The sequence below is a fragment of the Grampus griseus genome (assembly GCF_964374135.1).
Source record: "Grampus griseus genome assembly, chromosome: 5".
Classification (NCBI taxonomy): Eukaryota; Metazoa; Chordata; class Mammalia; order Artiodactyla; family Delphinidae; genus Grampus; species Grampus griseus.
In genome coordinates this window covers 30,481,681-30,503,325 of record NC_138998.1, presented here as the reverse complement: position 1 = coordinate 30,503,325, position 21,645 = coordinate 30,481,681, and the positions used below count along the sequence as shown (strand labels likewise).

The 21,645-nt window shown below is 41.2% G+C and overlaps 1 protein-coding gene across 1 annotated transcript in view; it reads right to left on the bottom strand.

The window, feature by feature from the left end:
- MSL2 (MSL complex subunit 2) overlaps positions 1-17,327 on the bottom strand; it is a 36,363-nt gene extending 19,036 nt beyond the window's left edge. The window contains exon 1 of the mRNA XM_082655029.1: positions 17,000-17,327. Within this exon, the coding sequence (XP_082511155.1) occupies positions 17,000-17,141 (142 nt within the window). The 5' untranslated portion in view covers positions 17,142-17,327. The remainder of the gene's footprint in view (positions 1-16,999) is intronic.
- Between the last annotated feature and the right edge of the window lie 4,318 nt (positions 17,328-21,645).

The following is a 21,645-nucleotide window of genomic DNA, read 5'->3' as shown; positions in this document are numbered from 1 at the left end:
TGTTTCTTGTCCCCAACCAATGATCCATTGAATGGATATATGAAGAATTGAGAAAACTAAAACAATACGACTAAGAATTAATAAAATACGTGACTGAGTATTAAAACAACTTAAAACCCTCACGGCAGAAAGGATTTGGCAGAATTATTAACTGGTATGGCATGTGATTTGGTCCAGTAGTCATCTGACATCTCAAATTGCCTCACTTTAGAGGAAGAAAAATAGTTAAATTATCTTCTGTTTTTTAAATAACGGAAACCTTTTACTACATGAACACTATGGAACACCTTCTTGAACCCAATTCACTAACACTGATTTGGGGGAGTTGTTTTTCAAGTCTATAGTGGTGAGCTCCAGTGATCTGTTCATAACCCTATCCAGCTCAATGTTTTAAAATCAAAACCTCAGATGCAAACACTGAAGGCATCTTTCAATGCTCCCACAGGTTTCAGGAACAAATCTAAGTTCTTTAGTTGTTATAGCACTGTCCAGTAGAACTTTTTTATGCAATGATGGAAATCTTTTACATCTACAGTAAGGTAGCTATTACCCACATGTGGCTACTGAGCACTTAAAGAAGTAGCTCAGTATAACTAAAGAACTTTTTAAAATTGTCACAACAGCTAAGTGGCTGCTATATAGGACAGTGTAGGTTTAGAATATAATCTGATTCTGCTTCCAGACGAAATGGAATAATTATATTTTGTTTCATTTTTGTTTCAGTTGCGAGACTTACTCTCCCAACTGAAACAAAAACTGGACAAAACAATGGTTTTCAGATATACTGGGCAACAGACACCACACATCAGTAATCCGTGCATGGAAGAACAAATGAGCTAAGCCCTACAATTGCCCCAGCTTGCTGTCTGGAGACAATCTTCAGGCCACAGCACAAGGAGGGAGAACCAAGACAAAGCCCAGTAGTCTCCCGGAGTTGAGAAGACAGAGTTGCGAAGACAAGGCAGCTGGACTTCTCAGGGCAGAGTACTAGAGATGACAGAGCCGCACAGAGAAAGAACACCGTATTTATAGATGGTCTCTTTCAAATCTTCAGCTGAGTACTGAATGATCAGCACATGTTTATAAGGAAATTACCCCAGGATGGAGAAAGAATCCCCAGAAAGGAACAAAAAAAACAATCCCTATAACTCAAAGGCAGCAGAACAATTCCTATTCCCACCACCTAGTGTGTGAAACCTCATTAATTCATGAGGCATCAGATAGAGTAGTCAAAAGGTTCTTGCCTCAAGTAATGCAGAAAAATTAGCTCCTAAAGGCTGCTCTGGTTCCACCTAAAAAAACACTTAAAAACAAGCCTTGAAAGGATCAAGGATCAAACTATCTGCAAGTAACTTAACCAAATTCCAAGAACAAAGCTCAAGAATATTTATAGTACAAAAATACCCACCCACAAGGTTAAAATTTTACCAACAAGGTACCATTCACAATATCTAGCATCCAATCAAAATTAACTCGGTATGCAAAAAAGTAGGAAAATATGACCCACGCAGAGAAGAAAAACCAAAGAGCAACAAAACTTCTACAGGATTACAACAGAACAGTAAAAATTAACTATGTGACTATTACATTATACATTCTCACTATATTCCATATGTTCAGAATTATTTTATGCACCTAAAAACAGAACTTCAAAATACATGAAGCAAAAAGTGATAGAAATTCCGAAGAGAAACTGATAAATCCATAATTACAGTTAGAGATTTCAACATCTCTCAAAACATGAAAATAGAAAATCAGTAATGACACAGAAGATCTAAACAACACCATCAACCAACTTATGAAAATGTTTTAATTGACCATAAACACTGTGAACCAATAACTATTCTGACTGCAAACAAGATAAATTAACGCTGATTCTTATACAGGTAAGGTCTCATAAAATAATTCAAGATCCCAACGACATTAGAATTCTACAGTTAAAAATAGATAGGGCTATTTTGCAGAGTAAAATTTAGCTCCCTACCCCAGAGGTATTCAGGAAAAGGCTTAGGTGAACTTTCAAGAATATTACAGAAAGCGTTATTTGATGTGAAGAAATGACTGTATGATTTATGGTGCTTTCTGTCTAAAGCTTTATAAATTCTCATCATGAAGAATAATCTAGTAATACCTTCCTTGTAAAACATATGTAAAAATTGAGCTGGCAAGCTCAATGACGCTATAAAAGGATCCCTGAAACAGCTCACAGCTTCTGGTGGATAGACTATGCCAATCATATCCTATGTCACATCCTGAATAAATTCACTCACAAGCTGGACAACCAACTGATTAACTGTAGAGGGGATTCAGAAATCCAACACAAAGATACCTGAATTGGAATGCTCCCTTCTAACCCTAGAATCCCATATTATATATGGCCAGAGTCCCAAATTTCAGAACAGCAGACAGAGATTTAAACTTCAAGGGAATGGCATTTAGCAGGATTGAGAGGAGGTCAAAAGCTATACCCCGGACCGCCCACCTGCACATGCAGGATCTTAGTTCCCCAACCAGGGATCAAACCCACACACCCTGCAATGGAAGTGCACGAGTCTTAACCACTGGACCACCAGGGAAGTCCCTAGGTATGCCTTTAATTATTGCAAAAAGAATTTTAAAACTACTTGACTTTGCCAGAAAACCTAAGTTATTTCCAAATTTGACGCCAGACAACATTTTAAGTGCACATTTTTTGTGGTTTGTAACAATAAAAATAGACAAATGCTAACTGATAAGACAAACTAAATTCAAAACACAAAATATATGCTGGCTATAAAACTAGATTAAATACAGGTTGAGATAGGCAGATATTCCAAATCTGCAAAGATTCAACATTTCTGAACAGAAAGGCAATGAGCTAGAATAATTCTGTTAAAATATTACGAAGTCAGAAAAAGGAAAAGATGAGGAAAATGGTCAGACATACACTAATTAAGGTGAAAAAAATTATCTGAATTAATTTCCTAACATGGGAACAACAAAAAGAAATCTTTAAAAGAGGAAAGCCAATAACAGAAACTAAACAGTTAAGAAATAAAGTCAAAGGTGATGGACAAAGAGAAAAATATAAATTAAAATAAAGATTCTGAAATACCACCTTTTAAATTAAAAGATAAAATTTAATCAGACCTCACAAAAACTGATTAAATCATACATTAAAATGTAGCCAGGTGGACTCTGAGGGAAGGTGTCAACTGAGAAGCTAATACAATAAGGCATTAACCAATTAGTGATAGTATGCTATCAATGCAATGAAAACAAGGAGTGCAAACACAGGAGGAGGACTAAATGTTCAAATTAATTTGAAAGAATGAAAACCACAACCCCAAGACTCAAAAAATATGTTGTTTGTTTTACTATATCAAACAGTATATCCTGTGATTTTAAAATCAAGGTTTCCAGGAAGGGGCACAAAATTAAAGTTTTTAGATTTTAGCCTTTCCTAAACATATTTCCAATAACATTTCCTCACTAATCCCAACTCCCAGGCACCATCAAATTACTAAACACTGTCTCATCCTTCTCTTCATTCTCCTCAGGCCCACACTAGATCCGGTCTATTTTCTCTCTTAATTGAATCCTCTCCCAAGCACCTGATAAGCCAGGTTTTATCAGATCTTCCATACAATTCAGTACTTTCTGTCAAGTATATACCCTGTGAAAGCACTGTACTAGACATGTATATAAATTTAAGGATAGAAAATATTTAATCTATTCATAGTGAAATACGCCTAACCAAAGACAAATTGTAATACAGTGTACCAAAAAATTAAGCTGTTATGATAACCATAAAGAGGACAAAATTTTCCCTTTGCGTTATCTTATGTTGTTTCCTTTTCACTACCACCATTATTCCGGCCTCTATAATATGGATACATCTGATATCCTTCCTAACTGGGTTTCACCACATTCCAATAATCAATCCTATATTCTATCCCAAAACTAACCTTTTTTAATACAAAATCTATATATAACATCACTCTCTTACTTAAAATATTTCTCAAACACAACAGGGATTTGCAAATTCCCCTACCCATATCCGGACAGGGGGGAGGGGAGCGGGGGGGGGCATAAAATGCACATTACAAGGCCCTGCCCACAGAGATTCCAATTCAATCAGCCTGATATGATAATTGGGAATCTGAATTTTAACAATCCCTTTAGGTTTGATTTAGGTGGGCTATAGAGCACACTTTGAAAAAGAACAGGTCTACGAGGTAAATGTCAAATTCCTTAGCCTGGCATCAAGGTTCCCTGTAAAAAGGCCCCGAGTTACCACTATAGGGCAAGAATGGACTCTCTTCATTAGAGATAAACTTGATTTTCTGCAGCCTCAACAAGCCAATGTTCTCTCCCTCAAGTCTTGCTGAAAATGTTCACTTTTTACCATTCCTCCTGGCCTAGCTCAAGCACCTAGCTTTTCACCAAATTGTGAAAAGGAGATTTTTCTTAGGAAAAGAAACCAACAGTTAAATTAATATATCTGACATAAAAAAAGTAGCTGCCAGAACACAGTACTAAATATTGTTCTTCCTTAACCAACCTACTAGATAAATGTTCCCTAAAGAATTCTTCCCAGATCAGAGAGAACAGGTAAACTTAAGTCCCAAGAAAAAACTGGTAAACCAAACTGCTTTAACCCCAGTGAGGGTTGCCCAAACTTTGACCCAAACAGTTACTCAAAAAAGTTACGTGAGGGGAAAATCTCACTTACTGTTAATTTCTGAAATTTTTACACATGTGACAAACTTAACTTACGAGTAAGTTAATATTACATCAATATTGGTAATAACATAAGTGCCTCTAACACACAATAATTGCTGGTTTACTTATGTCTTCCCCATAACACGAGCAACATATGGGTAGGGGCCATGTGTCTTAATTCATCTTTTTATTCCAGCACTGAGAACACCACAGTGATTAATAAAGATTTTGTGAGCAAAAAACAAAATTTTTTTCAAGATAAAAAAATGATAGTGATTCTCCAAAGATGATATACAAAAAGCCAAGAAGCATATGCAGGAGAGAGGGGGAAGATGGCAGAAGAGTTAGACGCGGAGATCACCTTCTTCCCCACAGATACATCAGAAATACATCTACACGTGGAACAACTCCTACAGAACACCTACTGAACGCTGGCAGAAGACCTCAGACCTCCCAAAACGCAAGAAACTCCCCACATACCTGGGTAGGGCAAAAGAAAAAAGAATAAACAGAGACAAAAGAATAGGGATGGGACCTGCACCAGTGGCAGGGAGCCGTGAAGGAGGAAAGGTTTCCACACACTAGAAGCCCCTTCGCGGGCGGAGACTGCGGGTGGCGGAGGGGGGAAGCTTCGGAGCTGTGGAAGAGAGCGCAGCAACAGGGGTGCGGAGGACAATGCGGAGAGATTCCCACACAGAGGATCGGTGCTGACCAGCACTCACCAGCCTGAAAGGCTTGTCTGCTCTGGGAGCTGAGGCTTGGGCTGTGGGTCGGAGCACAGGGAGAGGACTGGCGGCCTGAACACAGCCTGAAGGGGTTAGTGCACCACCCCTAGCCGGGAGGGAGTCCCGAAAAAAGTCTGGACCTGCCGAAGAGGTAAGAAACTTTTTCTTCCCCCTTTGCTTCCTGGTGCGAGAAGTGAGAGGAGAGGGGATTAAGAGCGCTGCTTAAAGTAGCTCCAGAGACGGGTGCGAGGCATGGCTAAGAGCGCGGACCCCAGAGACGGGCATGAGACGCTAAGGCTGCTGCTGCCGCCACCAAGAAGCCTGTGTGCGAGCACAGGTCACTCTCCACACCTCCCGTCCGGGTAGCCTGTGCAGCCCACCACTGCCAGGGTCCCGGGATCCAGGGACAACTTGCCCGGGAGAACACACGACGCGCCTTGGGCTGGTGCAGCGTCACGCCGGCCTCTGCGCCGCAGGCCCAGCCCACACTCCGTACCCTTCCCTCCCCCCGGACAGAGTGAGCCACAGCCCTCGAATCAGCTGCTCCTTTAACCCCGTCCTGTCTGAACGAAGAAAGGATGCCCTCCCATGACCTACACGCAGAGGCGGGGCCAAATCCAAAGCTGAACACCGGGAGCTCTGCGAACAAAGAAGAGAATCGGAAATCTCTCCCAGCAGCCTCAGGAGCAGCAGATTAAATCTACACAATCAACTTGATGTACCCTGCATCTGTGGAATACCTGAATAGACAACGAATCATCCCAAATTGAGGAGGTGGACTTTGAGAGCAAGATTTATTATTTTTTCCCCTTTTCCTCTTTTTGTGAGTGGGTATGTGTATGCTTCTGTATGAGATTTTGTCTGTATAGCTTTGCTTTCAACATTTGTCCTAGGGTTCTATCTGTCCGTTTTTTTTAAAAAAAATTTTTCTTAACAATTATTTTTTTATTTTAATAACTTTATTTTACCTTACTTAATTTTATTTTATTCTCTTCCTTTCTTTCTTTCTACTTTTTCTCCCTTTTATTCTGAGCCCTGTGGATGAAAGGCTCTTGGTGCTGCAGCCAGGAGTCAGGGCTGTGCCTCTGAGGTGGGAGAGCCAACTTCAGGACACTGGTCCACAACAGACCTCCCAGCTCCACGTAATATCAAACGGCGAAAATCTCCCAGAGATCTCCATCTCAACACCCAGCTTCACTCAACAACCAGCAAGCTACAGTGCTGGACACCCTATGCCAAACAACTAGCAAGACAGGAACACAACCCCACCCATTAGCAGAGAGGCTGCCTAAAATCATAATAAGTCCACAGACACCCCAAAACACACCACCAGACGTGGACCTGCCCACCAGAAAGACAAGATCCAGCCTCATCCACCAGAACACAGGCACTAGTCCCCTCCACCAGGAAGCCTACATAACCCACTGAACCAACTTTAGCCACTGGGGAAAGACACCAAAAACAACGGGAACTACAAACCTACAGCCTGCAAAAAGGAGACCCCAAACACAGTAAGATAAGCAAAACGAGAAGACAGAAAAACACACAGCAGATGAAGGAGCAAGGTAAAAACCCACCAGATCTAACAAATGAAGAGGAAATAGGTAGTACCTGAAAAAGAATTCAGAATCATAGTAAAGATGATCCAAAATCTTGGAAATAGAATAAACAAAATGCAAGAAACATTTAACAAGGAACTAGAAGAACTAAAGATAAAACAAGCAATGATGAACGACACAATAAATGAAATTAAAAATTCTCTAGAAGGGATCAATAGCAGAATAACTGAGACAGAAGAACGGATAAGTGACCTGGAAGATAAAATAGTGGAAGTAACTAATGCAGAGCAGAATAAAGAAAAAAGAATGAAAAGAACTGAGGACAGTCTCAGAGACCTCTGGGACAACATTAAACGCACCAACATTCGAATTATAGGGGTTCCAGAAGAAGAAGAGAAAAAGAAAGGGACTGAGAAAATATTTGAAGAGATTATAGTTGAAAACTTCCCTAATATGGGAAAGGAAATAGTTAATCAAGTCCAGGAAGCACAGAGAGTCCCATACAGGATAAATCCAAGGAGAAACATGCCAAGACACATACTCATCAAACTGTCAAAAATTAAATACAAAGAAAACATATTAAAAGCAGCAAGGGAAAAACAACAAATAACACACAAGGGAATCCCCATAAGGTTAACAGCTGATCTTTCAGCAGAAACTCTGCAAGCCAGAAGGGACTGGCAGGACATATTTAAAGTGACGAAGGAGAAAAACCTACAACCAAGATTACTCTACCCAGCAAGGATCTCATTCAGATTTGATGGAGAAATTAAAAACTTCACAGACAAGCAAAAGCTGAGAGAGTTCAGCACCACCAAACCAGCTTTACAACAAATGCTAAAGGACCTTCTCTAGGCAAGAAACACAAGAGAAGAAAAACACCTATAATAACAAACCCAACACAATTTAAAAAATGGAAATAGGAACATACATATCGAATATTACCTTAAATGTAAATGGGTTAAATGCTCCGACCGAAAGACACAGACTGGCTGAATGGATACAAAAACAAGACATACATATATATATATATATGTGTATATATATATATATATACACATATATATATATATGCTGTCTACAAGAGACCCACTTCAGACCTAGAGACACATACAGACTGAAAGTAAGAGGATGGAAAAGATATTCCATGCAAATGGAAACCAAAAGAAAGCTGGAGTAGCAATTCTCATATCAGACAAAATAGACTTTAAAATAAAGACTATTACAAGAGACAAAAAAGGACACTACATAATGATCAAGGGATCAATCCAAGAAGAAGATATAAGAATTGTAAATATTTATGCACGCAACATAGGAGCACCTCAATACATACGGCAAATACTAGCAGCCATAAAAGGGGAAATCGACAGTAACACATTCATATTAGGGGACTTTAACACCCCACTTTCACCAATGAACAGATCATCCCAGATGAAAATATATAAGGAAACACGCTTTAAGTGATACATTAAACAAGATGGACTTGATATTTATAGGACATTCCATCCAAAAACAACAGAATACACAGTTTTCTCAAGTGCTCATGGAACATTCTCCAGGATAGATCATATCTTGGGTCACAAATCAAGCCTTGGTAAATTTAAGAAAACTGAAATTGTATCAAGTATCTTTTCCGACCACAACGCTATGAGACTAGATATCAATTATAGGAAAAGATCTCTCATAAATACAAACACATGGAAGCTAAACAATACACTACTTAATAACGAAGTGATCACTGAAGAAATCAAAGAGAAAATCAAAAAATAACTAGAAACAAATGACAATGGCGACACGACGACCCAGAACCTATGGGATGCAGCAAAAGCAGTTCTAAGAGGGAAGTTTACAGCAATACAATCCTACTTTAAGAAACAGGAAACATCTCGAATAAACAACCTAACCTTGCACCTAAAGCAATTAGAGAGAGAAGAACAAAAAAACCCCAAAGTTAGCAGAAGGAAAGAAATCATAAAGATCAGATGAGAAATAAATGAAAAAGAAATGAAGGAAACGATAGCAAAGGTCAATAAAATTAGAAGCTGGTTCTTTGAGAAGATATACAAAATTGATAAACCATTAGCCAGACTCACCAAGAAAAAAAGGGAGAAGACTCAAATCAATAGAATTAGAAATGAAAAAAGAGAAGTAACAACTGACACTGCAGAAATACAAAAGATCATGAGAGATTACTACAAGCAACTCCATGCCAATAAAATGGACAACCTGGAAGAAATGGACAAATTCTTAGAAATGCACAACCTGCCAAGACTGAATCAGGAAGAAATAGAAAATATGAACAGACAAATCACAAGCACTGAAATGGAAACTGTGATTAAAAATCTTCCAACAAACAAAAAGCCCAGGACCAGATGGCTTCACAGGCAAATTCTATCAAACATTTAGAGAAGAGCTAACACCTATCCTTCTCAAATTCTTCCAAAATACAGCAGAGGGAGGAACACTCTGAAACTCATTCTACGAGGCCACCATCACCCTGATACCAAAATCAGACAAGGATGTCACAAAGAAAGAAAACTACAGGCCAATAGCACTGATGAACAGAGATGCAAAAATCCTCAACAAAATACTAGCAAACAGAATCCAACAGCACATTAAAAGGATCATACACCATGGTCAAGTGGGGTTTATTCCAGGAATGCAAGGATTCTTCAATATACGCAAATCAATCAATGTGATACACCATATTAACAAACTGAAGGAGAAAAACCACATGGTCATCTCAATAGATGCAGAGAAAGCTTTCGACAAAATTCAACACCCATTTATGATAAAAACCCTACAGAAAGTAGGCATAGAAGGAACTTTCCTCAACATAATGAAGGCCATATATGACAAACCCACAGCCAACATCGTCCTCAGTGGTGAAAAACTGAAAGCATTTCCACTAAGATCAGGAACAAGACAAGGTTGCCCACTCTCACCACTCTTATTCAACATAGTTTTGGAAGTTTTAGCCACAGCAATCAGACAAGAAAAGGAAATAAAAGGAATCCAAATCAGAAAAGAAGAAGTAAAGCTGTCACTGTTTGCAGATGACATGATACTCTATACAGAGAATCCTAAAGATGCTACCAGAAAACTACTAGAGCTAATCAATGAATTTGGTAAAGTAGCAGGATACAAAACTAATGCACAGAAATCTCTGGCATTCCTAAGCTTTAATGATGAAAATCTGAAAGTGAAATCAAGAAAACACTCCCATTTACCACTGCAACAAAAAGAATAAAATATCTAGGAATAAACGTACCTAAGGAGACAAAAGACCTGTATGCAGAAAATTATAAGACACTGATGAAAGAAATTAAGGATGATACAAATAGATGGAGAGATATACCATGTTCTTGGATTGGAAGAATCAACATTGTGAAAATGACTCTACTACCCAAAGCAATCTACAGATTCAACACAATCCCTATCAAACTACCACTGGCATTTTTCACAGAACTAGAGCAAAAAATTTCACAATTTGTATGGAAACACAGAAGACCCCGAATAGCCAAAGCAATCTTGAAAACGTATAACGGAGCTGGAGGAATCAGCCTCCCTGACTTCAGACTATACTACAAAGCTACAGTAATCAAGACAGTATGGTACTGGCACAAAAACAGAAAGATAGATCAACGGAACAGGATAGAAAGCCCAGAGATAAACCTATGCACATATGGTCACCTTATCTTTGATAAAGGAGGCAGGAATGTACAGTGGAGAAAGGACAGCCTGTTCAATAAGTGGTGCTGGGAAAACTGGACAGATACATGTAAAAGTATGAGATTAAATCACTCCCTAACACCATATACAAAAATAAGCTCAAAATCGATTAAAGACCTAAATGTAAGGCCAGAAACTATCAAACTCTTAGAGGAAAACATAGGCAGAACACTCTATGACATAAATCATAGCAAGATCCTTTTTGACCCACCTCCTAGAGAAATGGAAATAAAAACAAAAATAAACAAATGGGACCTAATGAAACTTCAAAGCTTTTGCACAGCAAAGGAAACCATAAACAAGACCAAAAGACAATCCTCAGAATGGGAGAAAATATTTGCAAATGAAGCAACTGACAAAGGATTAATCTCCAAAATTTACAAGCAGCTCATGCAGCTCAATAACAAAAAAACAAACAACCCAATCCAAAAATGGGCAGAAGACCTAAATAGACATTTCTCCAAAGAAGATATACAGATTGCCAACAAACACAAGAAAGAATGCTCAACATCATTAATCATTAGAGAAATGCAAATCAAAACTACAATGAGGTATCACCTCACACCAGTCAGAATGGCCATCATCAAAAAATCTAGAAACAATAAATGCTGGAGAGGGCGTGGAGAAAAGGGAACACTCTTGCACTGTTGGTGGGAATGTGAATTGGTACAGTCACTATGGAGAACAGTATGGAGGTTCTTTAAAAAACTACAAATAGAACTACTATATGACCCAGCAATCCCACTACTGGGCATATACCCTGAGAAAACCGTAATTCAAAATGTTATAACACAGCATTGTAAAGCAATTATACTCCAATAAAGATGTAAAAAAAAAAAAAGCATATGCAAAGATCACCAACATCACTAATCATTAGAGAAATTAAAATCAAAACCACAATGAGATATCATCTCACACCCATTAGGATGGCTACTATCCAAAAAACAAACACACACACACACACCCCAATAACAAAAACCGAAAGAGGAAACACAAGTGTTGGCAAAGATATGGAAAAACTAACTGGAGACCTTGTTCTGCTGGTAGGATTGTAAAACGGTGCAACCACTATGGAAAACAGTATGGAGTTCCTCAAACAATAAAAATAGAAATACCACACAGTCCTGCAATCCTACTTCTGGGTTTATATTCAAAAGAACTGAAAGCAGGGTCTCAAAGAGTGTTTACACACCCATGTTCTTAACACTATTCACAACAGCCAAGAGGTGGAAGCAACTCAAATGTCCAACGTTGGATGAATGAATAAACTAAGCATAGTGTATACATACAATAGAATATTATTCAGCCTTAAATAGGAAAGAAATCCTGTCTCATTCTACAACACGGATGAACCTTTAAAACATTATGCTGAAATAAGCTAGTCAACAAAGACAAGTATTGCATGATTCTACTTATATGAGGAATCTACAATAGTCAAATTCATAGAGGCAGAAAACAGAATGGTGGTTACAAGGGGTTGGGGGGAAGGAAGAAAATGGTGGTTGCTTGTTGGGTACAGAGTTTCAGATTTACAAGATCAAAAAGTTCTGGAGGGGTTTCCCTGCTGGCGCAGTGGTTGAGAGTCCGCCTGCCGATGCAGGGGACACGGGTTCGTGCCTCGGTCTAGGAGGATCCCACATGCCGCGGAGCGGCTGTGCCCGTGAGCCATGGCCACTGAGCCTGCGCTCCGCAACAGGAGAAGGCACAACAGTGAGAGGCCCGCGTACCGCAAAAAAAAAAAAAAAAAAAAAAAGTTCTGGAAACCTGTTTCACAATAATGTAAATATACTCAACACTACTGAACTGTACACTTAAAAATGGTTAAGATGGTAAATTTTACATTATATTCTTACTACAATAAAAACTTTAATTATAGTGATTTTAAGTACAAGAAAAATAAAATCTTAAGTATCAAATGAACTCACACTTGAGAAGAATATAAATGTAAAACATTAGTATAACGCTTAACATACGATTAAACAAATGGCCTTTTAATTTAGCCTCTAAAAGGTATGTGGTTTAAAATAAATCACGCTAAATGTTCAAATTTCATTTTAGAAGATTCTTGCTATTTATAAATTGTTTGCTCAGTCAAAAACAAAGTATTTCTGCTAAAAGAATCAGAACTCCAGAACTGGAAGAGATTCTTGAGATAATCTACTGCACTAATTCCAAAGTGGGCCCACAAACAATGCCAAAATGAGAAAAATAAGGAAAATGAAAGTAGTCTTTCATAAAGCTAAATCTATTTAATTTTAAGGCATATACTTTATTCTGAGAGCACATCCTTCCTACTTGGAACCTTGCTCTTTTTATCGGCAGCTTCGTCCATTCAACAATGCTTGTTCAGCCAGGAACTGTCAAGTGCAGGGCTACAACAGTGAACAAGACCAGCAAGACTCTCACCCTCAGGGAACCACGTACCTTGTAGTGGAATGTGAGAGTAGCAGTAGTAAGAAAAGATGTCAGGATTTGCTTTTTTAAGTCCTTAACATTCAAAACAAAAACTTGGTCAGCTTAGGTCAGTGGGAAACACTATTCTCCAGCTCTTTCCTATTTTATAAATAAGAAACTGGATATCCAAAAGTTCCACAACTCTTCAGTAAAAGCCAAAACCACTTTGTTTCTAGAATTTAAAACATCAGGGAGGGGCTTCCCTGGTGGCGCAGTGGTTGAGAGTCCACCTGCCGATGCAGGGGACACGGGTTAGTGCCCCGGTCCGGGAAGATCCCACGTGCCGCGGAGCGGCTGGGCCCGTGAGCCATGGCCGCCGAGCCTGCGTGTCCGGAGCCTGTGCTCCGCAACGGGAGAGACCACAACAGTGAGAGGCCCGCGTACCACAAAAAAAAAGAAAGAAAAAAAAAATCAGGGAAATATTCATGTCCCTGAGATTTGACCATGATTAATTTACAGGACTCCAAATATCTCAGAGAATACTATTTTTCCACTTAACATGTCCTTCCAGTTCTAACAGTATTTGATTCTACATATCAAACTTGTTATGTCATTTGAGGATATAAAAGCTTAATAAAAAACTTAAAATCCCTAGGGCAGAATTTATTGAGTTTCATGCCATCAAAAGAAAATTCATTCTACATACTTCGTGATAAAAATAAAGCAAGTCCAACGTTAAGAACAAGGGGAAAGAACTGACACAGAAATAGTACCCACAGTAATACTGTCTTGGTCACTGTTTCTGTGGCCTAGAAAGTACAATAACTCTCTGGAGCATTGCTATCCCATTCACCAGAAACTTCAGAAAGTTTAAACATACAAAGCAACTGAAAAACAAGCAGTGATAATCAGCTAATTAACATTTCAAAGAACAATGATAACAAAACCTGTAGTTCCAGTGAATAATCTAGGTTTGACAATATTTGACCGGACAGTTCAATCTCTTCTCTCACTTCCCCCTACCTTTCTCCATCTCTGCGCAAGGGTGGCACAAAGTCCACAGACTTGTTCTCAAGGGTTCAAAAGGTTTTTCCCACTTAAAAATAAACTCACATAAAACACAAATTTGGAAAAACAAACTTAAAGAAGATATTATCCCCTTTTGTGGATACAAGAAATTTAGGCAAAAAGTTAAAGTAACTTGCCTAGACAGAAAGTAGAAAAGTTAAGATTTGTACCTAACTGCAAAGTTCATAGACCCTTTTTCCCTCCCTCACCTCCTCTCACTTTCTTTCTCTGAGTCTGTCATAAACACCTACATGCTATTCACTGAACAGGAGAGAATGAGGCAGAAGGAACACAGAAATGTACAAAAAAATAGTATTTTCCCTAAGATAGAATAATTTGAAAGAGTTAAAAGCACCTGTGACAGAACAAAGAATTCACTGAGGGAGGGAGGGAGTTGATGAGTTAGACCATACACAGAAAGAATATATTTTAGGCAGAAGGAACTTCAAAGAGCAAAGGTGGGGAAAAGAGAAGGAAGACATAAGGCATGTATGTTCAAAAAGACAAAAATATCAAACTGACTGAAGCTGAGAAATTATTAGAAATTAAGAGGGCAGTTAAATACAAAGCTGAAAGGGGAGGTTTGGGTCAGACACTGGAGGACCTGTTGAAACAAACTCCCTATTTACAGCACCAAGATAGGATTAAAACTTAACTTTTACATATCTATTATCCTAACGAAATAAGACTGCACATGCCCTATTAACTGGAAGGAGTTTATGCTTTCCAGCTAGGAAAAAGAGTCCAGGACAGTATCTGACATAAAGATGAAAACTGTTGGATCTGAATTCAAATAACTGGGTTTTTTCCCCCATCTCTTCATAACCACAGACTTATGTCCAAAGAGATGAGGGGAAAAAACTGAACCTACATCCATATTGCTGAAATTTTATGCCAGCTACTCAATTATAAGGGAGAAGTAGAACCCATAAATCTTTTGCATAGGATGGTGGGGAAGAGAGGCTTGAACAAGAAGGAATAATTAAAAGCCCCAATGTCACAAAAATTCCTTTGAGTTGTCAAGACTGATTTAAAAAAAAAAAAAAAAAGCTACAGTTGGACTTTCTAATGTAGCTTTATCTTTAATATCAGTTTTTAAAATGCAGGTTAGATTCTTGGAAAATGTTCAATTAGACCACAACTGTCCTGAAGCTACTGATAACTTAAAATTCCAAGCATCTGCAAAACTACCATTTCCCTCTTTGAGAGCTAAGTCCCATCCACCATGTAAAAAGCAGAACTACCAGATCTTCAAGTGTTACCTGGATACTGACATCACTCTCTACTGCAGTTCTAGCAGGCCAGGATGGGCTCGTCTATGCCCTCTACATCACCACAGTAGCAATTCCCCCACCAAAAGAAAGGTTTGTATTGAAAGAAGTTATAGTAGCCCCATCTCCTCATTCCACAAACTATCAAAAGCTATGAAGACATTAAAAAAAAAAGCACTCCATTAAAAAAAAAAGTGAGAGTGGGGTGGCGGAGTTCCCTGAAACTAAGCAAATTCTTATACTATATTTGTAAAATGTAAGCGGAAAAGAAGCTTTGAATCTAGCCCAAAGCTCTCATTTTACATGTTAAGAAACTGAGGCCCAGGGCAATTAAGTGATTTACCAGGGCAACTGCTTCTCTATAAAGGTGTTAAGTGTCAGTTACCAGTCAGTGTAGCACTTAATCGCTTGTAAGAGTTACTTAAATGTTTATGAGATTAAGAACACGATGTGCAAAAAAAACACTCTTCACCTCTTCTGTACCCCTCAGGGCTTTGCCCCAAAGCTATACGGAAAATGCTGAAAGAATCTCAAATGAATACCATTTCTCCCTTCAGCCACTACAGTCGCAAAATTTCTCTTAAGATAAAGCTGAAATGCCTGAATTTCTCAAATTCTGACTAAACAAGTTAGTGGACCAACAAAACCTCAAAAGTTTTGGCGAAGTAAGAATATGAAGTGGAGTATTACTGTTTTGGTTTTGCCAGTTACCCTTTCCTTTATGTTAATGTTTTCAGTCTAAGTTTTTTCAAAAATAAATTATTATTATACGCATACAATTAATCACTGAGATAATAATCACAAATTATTATCACTTTTGAGACATGGATTTATTAGACAATTTAGCATATCTTCATCTCTCAAAAATAACTTGAAAATATCCTGCCCAGCACAAAGTAACACCTCTTGAACAAAAACACCGAAAATAACCCTCTACCAGGCCACAATATAGTAAAACCACCAAAAAACGTAATCCTGTAAAAAATCCCACCAGCTAAAATACACTGAACCATCAGTCTGCCCTGGCTCACTGTTTATCGTCAAACTGTCAAAGCATTAGAAGAACCCGGGGGAAAAAGTTCTGCAGCGACTTCACCGGCTATACCACCACCCACACACAACACGTTTGGGGAAATGCAAACACGCCACATGTAGGTGTTTTAACCAGGTTTAACCACGTTTAAACAAGGTAGGTATTAAGTCAGCTTTGGTATCAAAAGCTTTAAAAAAAAAAAAAAAAGAAGAGGGACAGCAACACAGATGCATATTTCACCTCTTTAAAAAAAAAAAAAAAAACAGGAATGACCCAGGACGAATTTAAGAGTTTTGAACGAGGCCGCTGTACAGAGCGGTTTGGAAGGGCTCTGTCTTTCTGAAATGCCGGAAAAAAGTCCTCTGCCGAGTTTCAAAACTAAAGACCGCAAACTACCGCACAAATAATAAAAGTTTAATACAAACTACCCCTCCGTCAAACCGTTTCTGCTACCATCGCCCTGAGTTTTTTTTAAAACAAGCACTGAAAGGGGAACAATAAAAAGCGTCTCACCGCAAACGCAGCACGAGAGGGACTGTCGGAAGTAAGGCAAGAGCCTGTTAATCTCTGTAAACGCCTTGGGGTCTCCGGGGTCGTAGTTGAGCACTAGGCGGCTCGCGGAAATGTAGAGAGCAGTAGCATTCACGGGGTTCATTGCAGACACTTCGACACTGTTGGCTCTCGGTTGAAGAGAAATTCCGGATCCAACTTTGTAAGCAGCCAAGAAACAATGGCGAATTTGCAACAATTCGGAGGAAATCGGGGGAGAACCACTGGCCAAAGTTGTAACCAAAATCCGTACAAGTTTGTAGAGCCGTAGCAGTCCTCCCACACATGGGGCCTTGGCGCCCCTCCTCCGTCCCTGAGATTTGCAGACCAAGGGGAAAAAAAAAAAAAAGAGAGAGAAACCAGCGTTCGAGTTTGTCCCGAGCGGCCGCGGGGCGCAGAACGCGGCGGCTTCGGCGCTCAGTCTAGCCCCGCGGCTCGGCGGGCGGCCTGCGTTCGAGCTGCATCTCGGGACGCGAAGGCACCTCCTGTGGTCGAGCTGGGCGGTCGCGGGAGCAGGCCCCGGCCCGGTGCAGGGGCGGGCACGCTTCTCACGGGCTGCAGGGCCCTTACTCCATCACAGCGCCCGGCGCGGAGGCAGCGGCGACGGCAAGGACTGCGGTGAGGTCGTCGGATTCCTCGATCTAGTGCACCGAGCCGCGGCGGCGGCGAACGTGGCTGCTGCGGCTGGCGGAGGCCGCCGCCGCTCTCTCCATATCGGACACGCCTGGCTCTCCGCCCCGGCGATTACAGCCCGGCAGTTCCCTGAGGTGGCGAAGCGGACAGGAGAGGCCCCCGCCCGAGAGGGGAGGGCCGGGGAGGAAGTGCGCGGGCCGGCGGCGGCGGGAGAGGGCGGGGAGCAGGCCCGGCCGGGCCGCGGCAGCGGCCCTAGCTCCTCAGTCGCTTACTCCGAGGTCACCAGGCGCAAGCGCCGCCCCCTCACTGCCCGGCCATCTTCTCCGCGCGGCACACACGGACGCCTCCTCCGCCAAGCACCACGGTCGCCGCCGCCCACGGCGCCCACCCGGCCGCGGCACAGGCTGAGGCGAGCGCTCACACCGACAGGCCCCGCCGCCGCCCAGCGCACACAGCAAGGCCCCGCCGCAGGCCCCTCCCCCCGTGCCTCGCCGCCCTCACCCCGACTCCACGCGCCACTCTAGCTCGGTAGGGCCCGGGCTGCTGCGGCCTTAATGTATCCCGCGGGCTGTGCGGCGCCTCAGACCCTGCCGGCGACGACGACCGTTACCCCAACGGGCAAAGCCACTGTCATCCCCGAGACTCCCCCGCCGCCGTCGTCGCTAGCGCTCGCACGCATGCGCAGACCACACTCTCACCCCTCCCCCCCGCCCTTTGCTTTCCCTTCGCTTCCCTTTTCCCCTGCTTCTCCTCTAAGAGCCCCCTCCACGCCCTCCCAGAGCTACCGGCTCGCTGTGCGCATGCGCACTCCACTACCCAGCTCCACCGCCTTTCACCCTTACGCGTGCGCTTTGACCGCCCACCCAGAAAACCGGATAAACACATCAGCCCGCTCACGCCAGCCCCTCCCCACTGCCAACCCACCCTGAGCTCATTGCGCATGCCTGGCTCTCCACTTACGGCTCTCGGTACAGAGCATGCTCCCGGCGAGCCGCCTGCTCTTTCCGCCCCTCCCCCATGCGCTCTCAAATTCCCTCTTAGGCGTGTGGGTTGTGGTGAAACATTCGTTAGTTGACCCATCTTTCCCCAGTGTGAGCTGTAGGCTTCTCGCACTACACTGCTTCTTCGGTGTCCGCCAACGCGGAGGCCCTGCTGGGTCGCGCCATGTGGCTCTCTGCGCTGGCGCAACGCGGCCTTTCCTTGCCCTGGCTGACCGCGAAGTGAGGAGGAAGCCCCGCACCGCCCGAAGCCCCGCCCTCGCGGCCTTTCTCCTGGAACCGCGCTTCCCGGCCGCGGAATGGGCGCTGTCGCCTCGACACTCGCCCAGCCCAGAAGGGAGGCGACGAGTGACGTGGCTGTACGCCCAGCGGGCGTTCGAGCTTCAGGGTTTTGGTTGGGGCCGCGGCCCGCGTCGACGGCAGCCTGAGGCCTCTGAGGCCCGGGCAGGCCGTCTGAAGCGGCGGTGCCCGGACCCACCTGCCTCTCCCGCCCGTCCGAGCGGGCTCTTCCTGCGGCCTCTGGTCCTTGGAGTCCGACTGATGCGGACAGCCCGACCTTCCAGGGGCACCGGCCGGGACTGCACAGAGCTCTCCACGAGAACAGAGTGCAATTTAAAAACAAAACGAACCTCTATTTTAGCTCCTTTAACAGACCTAGCCCCTCTGTGTGAACAGATCTCTTAAAGAACCTATGGTCCTGCTTTAGAACCCAAATCCTTGAAAGTATTATCTTTTTTTTAAACAAGTTTTGGCCTTGTGTTTTTGCAGGAGACCAAGGACACTGAGATATAAATAAACAAAGCCTAAATTAACGTCTGATTCCCCTCCCCTCCAAAAGGACAAAAGCGTCTTTAAAAATAGAAACAGCGTAGGAATCATTATCTCTGGATACACCAGAGCTCTTCAGCATAATTTTTTGCCCATAGTAAATGCTCTACACATGTTTGCAAAGTAAGATTTATGACGTATGTAAATCTTTAGCGGCACAAATACCTGTTAGTTTTAGAGGCTTGCCACTTAGAGTAGAAATGAAGAGTTAAGATAAGGCAACCCATGTAACCTCTGATATATAATTTTTATTACCATTTGAGAATAGGTTTATTTTCTTTACAAGTCCTAGCATATTATCAGTATGTATTAAGCAAAAATAATTATTTTCCTAGTTTTGTAAAACGAACAAAGCTGTGCAAAATATATTTGGTCGTCATTTATCTAGAAAATGACAGTCTATAAAATTCACTCTTTTTTAAAAGCCTCATCATTTTTTTTAATAAGAGATCTTAGTTCTAAGTTCACTTTCAGATAAAACTGTTATAATATACAGTTCTATTTCTATTCCAGACTCTTAAGTTCTACAACACACAGGTTGTTCTTCCCCAGAGGACCAACACAGAGAGTAAAATAATCAGCACTGTTTCCATTCAGACAGTATAAATTAGCAGTCACCCTAGGCAAGTGATTACTTGCAGGCCCTTAACATTGCTGATTTTCTCATAAACTAACTTTTTAAAATCTCTTGAGATGTGCACATCAAATTAAGATTAATTCTATTGATGGTTCGTGTGTGAAAGAGAGACAGAGAGAGAGGAGACAGTTCTTTTATAGCTTCTGAAATTGGTTGCAACAGGTGATAGACTATGGCACTTAGAGGCAAAGCCTCTTCACACTGAAGTATACTCCCTGTCTAGTAACTATTCGCTCACTTGAGGTTTGCCTAAAAAGAAAACAAAAGAACGGTTTATATAAAAAAAAGTGCTTGGATCAAATAGGAGAAATCATACATAACTCAAATTCCTTAAACTATCAACCTAGGGTAATTTTTTTCATAGTTTGTGTTTAATTATTATTCAGAAGTAAAAGTGTTAAAGTTGCCAGATCTAACAATAATATGAAATGCCAGTTTAAAAAAATTTTTTAACTTTTTATTTTAGAATAGGTTTGAAATTACAGAATTATTGCACAGATAGTACAGACAGTTCTCGTCACCCAATTTCCCCTATTACTAACATCTTACCTTAGTGTGGTACATTTGTCACAATTAATGAACCAATAGGAATACATTATTATTAACTAAAATCCATATTTTATTCATATTTGTTCAGTTGTTCCCTAATGTCCTTTTCCTGATCCAGGATCCCATCCAGGATAGCACATCACATTTAGTCATGGCTCCTTAGGCTTCTCTTGGCACTCAGTTGAATTTTCATTTCAGAGAAACAACAAATACTTGTTTCCTTCTTATTATCGTCTTTCCTACCCATTTTGAATTAAAGCTTCCCTTTCTGTCTTCCAAGATTTCCATGTGCTTACCTCTATCATTGCACTTATCACACTAAGTGGCAGTTGTTGGTTTAGCCCTGTCTTCTCCCTATTATACTATAACTGTTTTCTGCTCTTCTCCCTCTTTGCCTTTTATCGTCATTGCCTAGCACAGGGTTTGACATAGAACAGGTACTCGGTAATTGTTAAAATAATGACAGGGACTTCCCTGGCAGTCCAGTGGTTAAGACTCTACGCTTCCAATGCAGGGGGCACGGGTTCGATCCCTGGTCAGGGAACTAAGATCCCACATGCCACAGCGTGGCCAAAAGATTAAAAAAATAGTAAAAATTAAAAAAAATAAAGTAATGGTGAATTACTAGAAACGCGATAATGTAAGTAAACACCCCAGTACAGTGTGTGGTGAATAATAGGCATGGACACATGTTGGCTTCTCCTTGGGGAAAGACATAAAATGTCTTACAAATTTAAAGACGGTTCTTACATCAGCTAGATCAACGTCAATTCTAAGATCCTTAATAAAACAAGAAGTGTGGATTGATTTGAAACACTCAGAATAATCAATCAACAAGTATTTATTGATTGTACTGTAGCACTTTGGGGATAATAAAATAAATGCAGAAGTAGTTGTAGTTATACTTTCAAAGAACAAAGATCAGGCTGGCAGCAACTCAAAGGGATTTTCTGAGGGGTTAAGCC